Below are 10,266 nucleotides of genomic sequence, written 5' to 3'. Positions count from 1 at the left end.
ACTTTGGCTCCAGTTTGTTGATCTTCCTTTCCTTTCACCCTATTCAAAGAAAAATATAGACGTATATATAAATTTGCACACACACACACACACACACACACACACACATTTTTCTTTGAATACTGACCTAGAAATTGTTTTGATTATTATTACTTGGGGATTCTTTTTGCTTGCTTGCTTTCTTTAGTCCTCTGCGCTCTCATTCCCTCTCCCTCCCTAACCCAGCTCAGGTTGAAATTTTGCAGCGCACATTCCCCTCGCTCCCTCCAGGAATGGCTCTGAGCTCTCGGGCGCACGCTTTCTCGGTGGAAGCCTTGGTGGGGAGACCCAGCAAAAGAAAATTGCAGGACAGCAGAGAGGAGGTGCCGTGTGTGTTGTTGGAGAAAGAGGACGGAAAGGAGAAAGAGAGAAAGAACGGCGCCGCGAAGAGCAAGCAGCCGGGTAAGTATCCCTCCTGCACCCCAAAGCTCTGGGCGTGCAACTCGCGCTTGCTGGGTCCGCAAGTCCCAGCCTGGCCTACTACGCTGCAGAAGGGCGGCTAGTCCTACTCTTGGACATCCTGGGCTAGCCGGATGACCAATATCGGGACCACAGGGACACCTTGTCTTTTTGGCTGTCGGGAAGTTTCAGAGGCTCCGAGTTCAGTCAGTAATTGTGTGCTTCATTTACTGCAAAGGGGGAGGTCCCCACATGGTTGTGGAGAAGTTAGACTCTCCAACCGCCCTGAATCCCTGAGAACCAGAAGGTGGCTGTTTTTCAGGGTTGGAAACAGGGTATGCACCTAGATTCCGAGGAGATTCAGCCTCAGGGACCGAAAGTCTCCCAGAGAGTGAGGATGGGCAAATATAAAGAATTGTGCCTTTAGCAGGATGTGTCGTGGACCCATTTCTCTCCATCAGGGGGCTGCAGTGGGTGTTGTGGGGAACTTGGGGATCAGTAGCTGAGGTTCCCTGGGGTAGAGACAAGAGACAAGGCAGGTCTACTCTAAGACAGGCATTAGCTTGAAGGAGGCATGCGAACCATGAAGCTTTCTCGCAAACTCTAGGCGTCTCTGTATCCAGCAGAAAAGCAACTCAAGACAGAGCCCTCAGCAACTTTCTCAGGCTGTGGCGACTCTGGAGGCGGCAGCCGTGGCGGTGGCGGCGACCCCGGCGGCGGGAACGACTTCAACAGCGATGAAAGTCCGGAAGGGCAAAGTGCTATCCAAGTGGAGCTTCAGGGATCTGAGCTGTGGAAGAGATTTCACGACATTGGAACTGAGATGATTATTACGAAGGCCGGCAGGTTCGGCTGTACAAGGGCGACACACAGTAGGCCCTCAGTATACCGCTCTCATAAAACGTGGTGCCTCAGCTTTATGCTTTCGCACCCATCCCCCCATGTCTCCACCCCCAACAGGTATTAGAAAACCACTGCCTCTCAGTTGACTAGGATGTGCCTCACCCATGTTAACCGCGCAGTCTTTTTTTTCCTGTACACTGTCACTCCAAAAATGTATCCTACTTGTGTGATCTATGAAAAAAATTAGACCTGTCAAGTCAGGTGCCAGATTCCACCTCCACACTTTAAGCTACAGCCAGGCTACTCTGTTCAAGTCTCATTGGTATTACAGGACAATAACCCATCCAACAGCCTCCCAAATCATCGTGTTAGCTCCAGGCCAGTTAGAGGTGAAGCTTTTCTCGCTTTGAACTTTCGTTGTGGGGCAACTGTTTCGAGGCAGCTGGGTTATTTTGTGTGTGTTAATACTCCTAATTTCAGTTTTTCTCACATCTGCCTCACAAAAGTTTGGCTGAAAATTAGAGGGAGGGGTATGGTTATATCTCTCTTCCTTTCTCTTCTATAGCTCTTGTTATGGTAGTAGTGGGGAGTGGGGTCTTTCGGTAATTCTGCTCCAGTCAGAAATCCTGAATTAATTCAATCAAGTATACAATCAACAGTCTGCCTTCCGGTAGCAAATGTCATTCCCTAAACTGTCCTAGAATGGGAAGGGTGTTATGAATTGCTTCACTTCTCCTTCGACTCCAACCCTGCCACACTTGAAATGTCTCTAAGAGCAAGGCGTTGAGTCGCTATTTTCTCTTCCACAGGCGGATGTTCCCCTCCGTTCGGGTCAAGGTGAAAGGGCTGGACCCAGGGAAGCAGTACTGTGTGGCCCTGGATGTGGTGCCCGTGGATTCCAAGCGCTATAGGTAACCGGGCTCAAAGAAGATACCACAGACTCAGACTGGGAATAAGGGTTCTGGTCTTTGGCACCTGAGAGTGCTATTTTGAAAACCACTACAGGTAGGGGAAATGGGGTTGTTTTTCTGTGGGCTTTGGGAGTTGAATTTTTCTTGCTCAAACTGGGGTTCAGAATGAGAAAAAGATCGGCTTTCCTCCATTTCCCTCTCATTCCTGGAAAGAGGTGCTATTTGCTGCTTCAGTGTCTCCCAAACGTCCAGTCTACCCACTGTTCTGGCCTTGTCGGCACATACTGTAAGGTGTGGACTCAGATGACTAGGGGGACACAGTCTGATAGGATCTGGGAAGAAATGCCTGGGTTTCTGCGCCCATACTGGGCTCTGGGACGTACCACCTTGGCAGCAGTTCCTAGAGTGACGCCCTGATTTGCCATCCAAAGTTAGTCTAGCAGTTACCCCACTTAGGTCCATCTTTTGTTATCCTCTCTCCCGAGGCAGCGGTCAGGTCCCAGAGAGTGCAAGAAACCTTCCCTCTTATTGCAAGCACTCTTCTTAGAGCAGGCTAAAAGTGACCGAATTAACCGAAAACAAAGAGGCCAGAAGTGCGGCTGCAAGCGCTTTGGCTCAGGCGCTATGCAGCAGGGGCGGGGAGGGAGGCGCTGTGCGGAGCGGCCGGCACTCTGGCTATAAACTGAGAGCTGTGAGTGTTCCGCAGAAATGGCTATCTAGCCTTTCTAGGAGACAGTCGGCCTCACGCCCATGGCCGGTTTTGAGGGGCAAAGAGAAGGCGCAGTTCGGGAGCCTGCTGGAACTGAAGCCTGGAAATAGCTGAACAAGTTGCTTCTCGCGTTTGAGCTGTCTTGGGATTGCAGCGCGAAACTGAGCGGTTGAAATTCGAAACTGTGAAAATCAGCCAAGAGACCGCACGGCACAGAGTTCGAGGGTATATTCTGATATGAAGCCTTGTTGGCAGAGGGGCTTTGAAGATGACTGGTGGCGGTGCGCGGAACAGATATCCTCCTCGCCCGCTGTTTCCTCCCTCCAGGCTCCAGAATCGCTCTGGCTGTCTCTGCGCGGTAAAATGAGTTAGATCAATTCCTGTTGCAGTTTCTCTGCGGAAAAACACACCAGACTCTGAAGTCCCACGACATTACACTTGTCCTGGCAATACATTGCATTTTAATAGCAGATGCTTATTTACAGTTTACTTTTTGCTCCTGAACGTTCTTTGGAAATCACATTAGATCTTCTACTAGTTTCCTTTGGGGATTAGCTACCAAACTTTGGCTGAGGCCATTTGGACCAGAACCTGGCTGCCTTCTGCTCCTGCCCCTGGCTTTGGCGGGCTGCGCATAAAGCTACATTCCGTACGTCTTTTCAGGTATGTGTACCACAGCTCTCAGTGGATGGTCGCCGGGAATACGGACCACTCTTGCATCACTCCCAGGTTCTACCTTCACCCGGATTCACCCTGCTCCGGAGAGACCTGGATGAGGCAGGTCATCAGCTTTGATCGTGTGAAACTCACCAACAACGAAATGGACGACAAAGGCCAGGTTAGTGTGTGATCCTTTGCTCTGAGGAAGGGAGGGAGATACTAAGGCATCACCCTGCAGGTTGCCCCGGATATTCCAAGGAGCTTCCCCCAGATGAGCTGGTGTGGTCTTGAAGAACTCTCTGACTTCCGGGCCTATAATCAGAGTAGTTCCTAAGGCCTTTGGCAGGTGAGGCAGAGAGTGCTGGGGGTTGGGTATGCTGAGCTAAGGGAGTGTGAGGACCAAATAACAGTTGTTGAAACCAAGACACCTGGATTGGGGAAGTGGAAGGGAATGTTTCAAAGAGCTCTCTGGTACCTCAGCCTACCAGGTAATCACTGTGGGCTCTGATTCCGTTCAGTATATGGGCACCTTCTGTGTGGCATAGCATGGTGGAAATCTCTTCCCCAACCACTTCCATGGATGGCCTTTTCAAGTTGCCTGCTCGGTCTGGCCCTGTGCCAGCACAAAAGGAAATAAGTAATCTTCAGAAATTAAGAGGTAGGGGATGTCAGATGTTTGTTCATCAGTTATCATAAGCTCAAGGACTTTATGGCAGACCGTCAGACATTTAGAAGTAGAAACAGCGCCATCTGGAAATGGACTCACTGCTGCCGCGGGGCACTGTTGTGGTGCCCTAAACCAGAAACCCCTCAATCCTTAGGGCCTCTGTCCAGAGCAAAATAGCATGGAAAATTCTTTGTGTGTGGCTAGCCTAGATTTTCTGGTTTAGCTCTGCTTTTGTGTGTAGGCAGGTTGGGGGTGCTAATAAGAAGGGGACAATATTGGAGAGGGAAAGCCAAATTCTAGGCAGCATTTGACGATTTCTCTTCCAGATAATTCTTCAATCCATGCACAAGTACAAACCTCGTGTGCACGTGATGGAGCAGGACAGCAGAGTCAACCTGTCTCAGATTCAGTGCCTGCCCGCTGAAGGGGTTAAAACAGTCTCCTTTAAAGAAACAGAGTTCACCACTGTAACAGCTTACCAAAACCAGCAGGTAAAGCTAACTAGATCCCACGCAAGCAGTGATGGCCCCAGAGGGACTTATGGAATAGAGGCAAGTTGCACTATATGGATTGAATTTTCCTTCATTAAAAAATAATAATCATTGCACTTTTATCAAAGCAAGTTTGATTGTGAATTGTATAAATCTTGTGATAAAAAAAAGGGCAGCAAAACAATGTGCCAGGAGAGAAGAAGAAAACAATTCCAAAAATTATTTAAGAAATATGCTTGCATTTATTTAATGTATCATAGTACACATTGAAAAGTGTTTTGTAGTTGTTGTATCATTAAAAACAATGGTGAATGTTATTCCTGAGGGCCCTGAATTTATCTTTCTCTCTATTTTGAATTCATAGATTACCAAACTGAAAATAGACAGAAATCCTTTTGCTAAAGGCTTTAGAGATCCTGGAAGAAACAGGTAAGCAACATAACAATCACATCTAATATTTATATAGCCCTTTCCACAAGTATCACAGATAAGAAAAGCGTGGGTCAGAGATTCGAAGGCCCTAAATTTTGTAGCAAGTCATCCGTAGGAAATAGACATATATTTTTTGTCTCCAAAATCTTGCCTCCTCCTACTCCCTCCCCAATCCACTTTTAAGATATTGCTGATTTTACTTCCTGAGTTTTTTATTTAGGGGATTATTTGTGGTTTTTAAAAACAAGTCTACCTACAAAAGAATGATATTTCATATATTCACCCCTCAAAATCATAACAAAATAACTCAAGTTTCCATAAATCATTATTGTTAGGAAATAGCATTCTGGACTTGCTGAAAATTAAATCTCTTTTTCAGGGGTGTATTGGAAGGGCTTTTAGAGAACTATCCATGGAGGCCTTCTCTAACCCTGGATTTTAAAACTTTTGGTACAGACAGACACAGTAAGAAAACTTTTATTAATATTTACTTATAAATGTTAATGAAATAACTACAGACAGAGCCTTTATGCCAAATACTACACAAGGGGATAAGTATAAGCCAGAAATGTGTGTTTGCCGGAAAGTGGGTGTGTATTTATCTTGATGAGGAGGAAAGAGGCAAAAAGGGAGAGGAACTAGTATAAAGGAAAAAAACAGGTACAAAGTAATGTTGTATTTATTGACTTCTGTCTTCTTGAGTTATAGTGCATCCTGAGATCTCCAGATCACACTGGGTTCTTTAACATCTCACTATTCGTATTCTTTAGGATCTGCCTGTGGTGCATGTTAGATATTGAAATAAATATTTTGTGTTTTATGAGAAATGTTCAGCACATATTAAAATAACTTTTATTAAAGTAAGTTAATTTAAAATGTTACCACACTTAGCTCTAAATTTTTTTGTAAGTAGAAAAAATAAATGTTAAAAACTAAGCCTTCACAATTAGCTTAATTACCATAAGCAGTTAAAATATTTGTAAAGTATTTGTTCTCAGGTAGGGCATTACACAACTAAATAATAATCATAATTAGAAAATTCAGCATTTCTGATGGAAGAATATATATCTTCATTTATTCTGATATTTAACAATATATAGAAGAGTTTGTTTGCAAGTAACAAGAAATTATTTTACCCTTTTTGTCTTTTTACTCCATTAAAGTTGTTTGTCTCTGAACATCAACTCAAGGTTACAATTACCTTGAGAAAATTATCAATATTACAGTTAGCCTGAGTTGTACACAATAGCATAACAACCAGTTAAAATGTGAAAAGTCAAAGTCTAATTATTTGGAAAATATTTCACTGGGTTGACTATTAAATTTGGTCTGGAGAATTGCATATGAACACTTATTTGATATTCTCACTTTAACAGCATAGAGGCAGCATGTTTTTAAAATATCCAAGTCAACATAAGTGCACTAATAATGAAAAAAGTTACAGATTAATTAATAATTTTAACTGACTTTTGATTGATACTAAATTGATAATTTCAAATACACATTTTAATAATTATTTAAGATGTCCAGAATGCTCTGAAATTACAAAGAAAATGAGTACCGATATTTAAAATAATTTTGAATGTTTAATTATAAAAGATATTTGCCAGCTTGTTGATAAAGGATTAGGCTATACTCATATACATAAAATAGAACAACAACAACAAAAAAAAAAACCTTGATCAAGTTCAATTAATAACAAATATTTTCAATTCAAACACTTACAAAAATAAGGTATAGAGGCTAGATGTTTGTGGACCTTATAAGTATTACTAATTTTAGTAGATGCTAGACAATTATAAAAGATTACCTGACAACATTGATATGAACACTTTCATTTTCATCTTAATATTTTTCAAACTGCAAAATTGTCTTTAACTGTTGATGTAATGCAAAATGGAAGTCTCTCTTTTCATATAAGAAAAACATCTAATAGATTAAAATATATTTTATTTACTTATTTTATTGAATTTATTAAAGTGACATTGGTTAAGAAACTTATAGGTTTCAGGTGTATAGGTCTATAATACATCATCTGCCTATTGTATTGTTTTAATTTGTAAACATTATTTTTATGTACATTGATTTTTTAGACTGAGGCTTTCTATAGAATCTCAAACAACCAACTTGTTCAATTTAATCAAGAGGGAGGGGTTTGAAGGCCTGGATGAAGGAAAGTGAAGGGATTATTTTTTTTTAAATTATACATGTATATAAACATAGAGAAAGATAACAGTGGGGTGATAGCCAGAGGGAAAGAGGGGTAGGGGGAAAGTGGAGGTGAGCAAAGCAGGGAGGGAAATGGGGACTAAAAGAGACTTTGTAATAGGCACACAACGCAGTGTGCAGATGATGTTTTATTGAGTTGTGCACTTGAAACCTGTATGGTTTTGTGAACCAATATCACCCCAATAAATTTAACAAAATTAAGTGAAACTTCAGTAATTTTTAAAGGTTAAAAAAAAACACTAGTTTTTATTTGAAAGATATAATTGGCTCTGGGTCATATTTAATTGGGCTTTTTTTCTTTTATAATTTATTGGAAAAATGCTGTTCAAGTACCTAGCACAGTTTTGGAGCATGGCAAAAGTAATAGTCGTAGTACTAGAGATATCATATTCAAATTTGGTTGGAAGAATAAGCATGTTCTTTCCCAAAGAAGTTAAAAAACATGTAAGAAAAGCTAATTTAAGAATGAAGCAAGAATAGTTATGGATATGATTACTGATTCAGTAGGAACATCAGATCCATTGCTTATTGACTGAATTGTCTGTCATTCACAGGTCCAAGCAGTGGCTCATCTCCAGTGACCTCTAATGGACGGGCTCCCTCTCCTTTGAACTCTTTGCTTTCTCCACATTGTTCTTCGCCTACATTTCACTTACCTACAAGTTCCCTTGGAATGCCCTGTCCGGAGGTGTACCTGCACAATATTAACCTGCCTCTTTGCTACAAGATGTGTCCGACTAATTTCTGGCGACAGCAGCCTCTTGTCTTGCCTGCTGCTGAAAAGCTAGCAAACAGCAGTGGTTCTCAGTCTTTAAACCCACTTTTAATGGAAGTGCCCATGCTATCTTCCTTGGGGGTTGCCAATTCCAAAAATGGTTCATCTATAGACTTCAACAGGCAGTGTCTACAAGCACCTGATTCCTCCAATCAAATATATGGATTACAGGCACCTGGAAGCATTTTATCACCAAACCCTATTGTCTGGGAAACAATTGATTGCTCTATCCATCCTTCCTTTGGCTTTTATAGGTACAACTTCTCGGTGCCATCTAAACTGGTAAATGCTTCCACCCACCTCAAAACAAATGAAAGCACTCAAGTTTCTTTTAGAGATGGCAAATGCAATCATGGTTATTGGTAACCATCCATTAATCATTGCCTTTAATGAAATAGTAACATCACTAAAACAATTACATATAAGCACATAGTTTTTCATTTGTACCCAAAGAACAGTCAAGAGCTACCAAGCTTAAAAAGCTTCATTATCAGAGGGTATTTCTCTGTTATGCATTTAAAGTGCCTTATTAAATGTTCATGAGAAGTTATATTCATTTTTGACTTATAACATGATCTCTGATAATAGCAGCCTTGGGCCTCAAAATAAGATACTCAATAAGTGTTATTTGATGAGATAGACTGCCAGTGAAAATTGACTCTAGGTAATGAAGTCACAAAGTCTTTAATTAAAGTAAAGCCACTGTACCACGTCAACTGCTCTTACACATTGACAATGACTAAAGGAAGATGGATTTAATTCCTGTGAAAACAGTGAAACAATTTCAGATCTATCTATGAATATTGGCTTCATTGTAATTATCTATTATAAATTGTAGGATAAAATTTCATTGTTCTTACACTTTTATACTCTAGTATATATGTGTATATATACACATATATCATATATCATATATATGATATATATGTACTATAATATGTATATACTAATTATGTATTATATTAGTAGCTGATGAAGGGATTACTAATATTAATTTTAAGGTGCAAGTAAGAACACAAACTATCAAATATTAATCTTTGCAATCTAAAGACCACTTAATCCTAAAATAAAACTAAGATTTAATAAAATGCAAAATATTCTAAAGAAATACAATATTTTATTTCTTTTTATTTTTTAGTGATTCCTAGGTGAAACTTGTTTACTTATTCCTTTAATGACCTTGATATTTTATACAGTATACAAAAGCAAATTATTGTAGTTCTCCGAAAAGAGTAAGAAATTGAGATATAAAGGGGAATAATATACTTGAGTTCATAAATATGAAAATATCATTACATTGTTACAATTTAATTCCACTCCTATACACCAATCACAGTAAATTACACTAGACAAAATTAGCATAAACAAGACCTTATTTTAAACTAAAATCTTTATGAAGTTGAAAATTTCCTTTCATCTGGTCCTAATTTTTTAAAATAGAAACTCACCTATATATAGCCTGTATATTTTTAAGATTAATCTGATTTTAATTTTATGCTACTAGATCTACAATTTATTAACCCAAGACCCTTCATATCCCAATGGCATGACTTCACTTTTGCCAAACTAACCAAACTTTTAAACTGTTTTTTCTAACTTTTTCAAAACATATTAAGGACATATCATTATTATTTATTTTGCTCAAAATAGTTATTTCCCCTTATATGTGAGATATATATATATATATATATATATTCCAGTATATATATTAAAATTATATGCCCCATCATTTCTGGGGTAAGGATACACCAGCATATGGTTGTAGTCAGACTGAGTATTCTAGTAATGATGACATATTATTTGTGGCCCAAATTAATTAGGTATCTGTTGTAAAATCTGAACCAGAACACCTGTATTACCTAAGTTTATCAAATCATGGGTAAAGCATCAAGTACATAAATTACTGTCTATTAAAAAACAAGAAAGATGTAAGCTAACATTCACTAATAAAATAAATTTTAATTTTTTAAGCAGAAAAGCCAATGTCATGTGATAATGAAACTTATTCTGATGGCTTTTGTGGCAGATACTCAGTAATTAACATCAGAATTAACTGAAAAATCCAGAAAATCTCTAGGTAACTTTTCAAATGATAATATTTAAGAGAAGGC

The 10,266-nt window shown here is 39.7% G+C and overlaps 1 protein-coding gene across 1 annotated transcript; it reads left to right on the top strand.

Annotated features, from left to right (window-relative positions):
- Positions 1–272: 272 nt before the first annotated feature.
- Positions 273–8,521, top strand: TBX22 (T-box transcription factor 22). Its single transcript, XM_066250019.1, has 8 exons — positions 273–441; positions 1,062–1,284; positions 2,091–2,192; positions 3,565–3,739; positions 4,555–4,719; positions 5,084–5,148; positions 5,531–5,616; positions 7,935–8,521. The coding sequence occupies exons 1-8, from the start codon at positions 273–275 to the stop codon at positions 8,519–8,521; spliced, it is 1,572 nt and encodes a 523-aa protein (XP_066106116.1).
- The last annotated feature ends 1,745 nt before the right edge of the window (positions 8,522–10,266 follow it).

Source organism: Saccopteryx bilineata, chromosome X (assembly GCF_036850765.1).
Source record: "Saccopteryx bilineata isolate mSacBil1 chromosome X, mSacBil1_pri_phased_curated, whole genome shotgun sequence".
NCBI lineage: Eukaryota > Metazoa > Chordata > Mammalia > Chiroptera > Emballonuridae > Saccopteryx > Saccopteryx bilineata.
This window is presented reverse-complemented; position numbering and strand designations above follow the sequence as displayed.

Excerpts from the sequence above, each read along its gene's own strand:
- TBX22 (XM_066250019.1), top strand. The coding sequence starts at position 273 with ATGGCTCTGAGCTCTCGGGCGCACGCTTTCTCGGTGGAAGCCTTGGTG. Across the intron at positions 442-1,061 it reads CGCGAAGAGCAAGCAGCCGG|CAGAAAAGCAACTCAAGACA; the intron begins GTAAGTATCCCT and ends CTCTGTATCCAG. Across the intron at positions 5,617-7,934 it reads TTTTGGTACAGACAGACACA|GTCCAAGCAGTGGCTCATCT; the intron begins GTAAGAAAACTT and ends TGTCATTCACAG.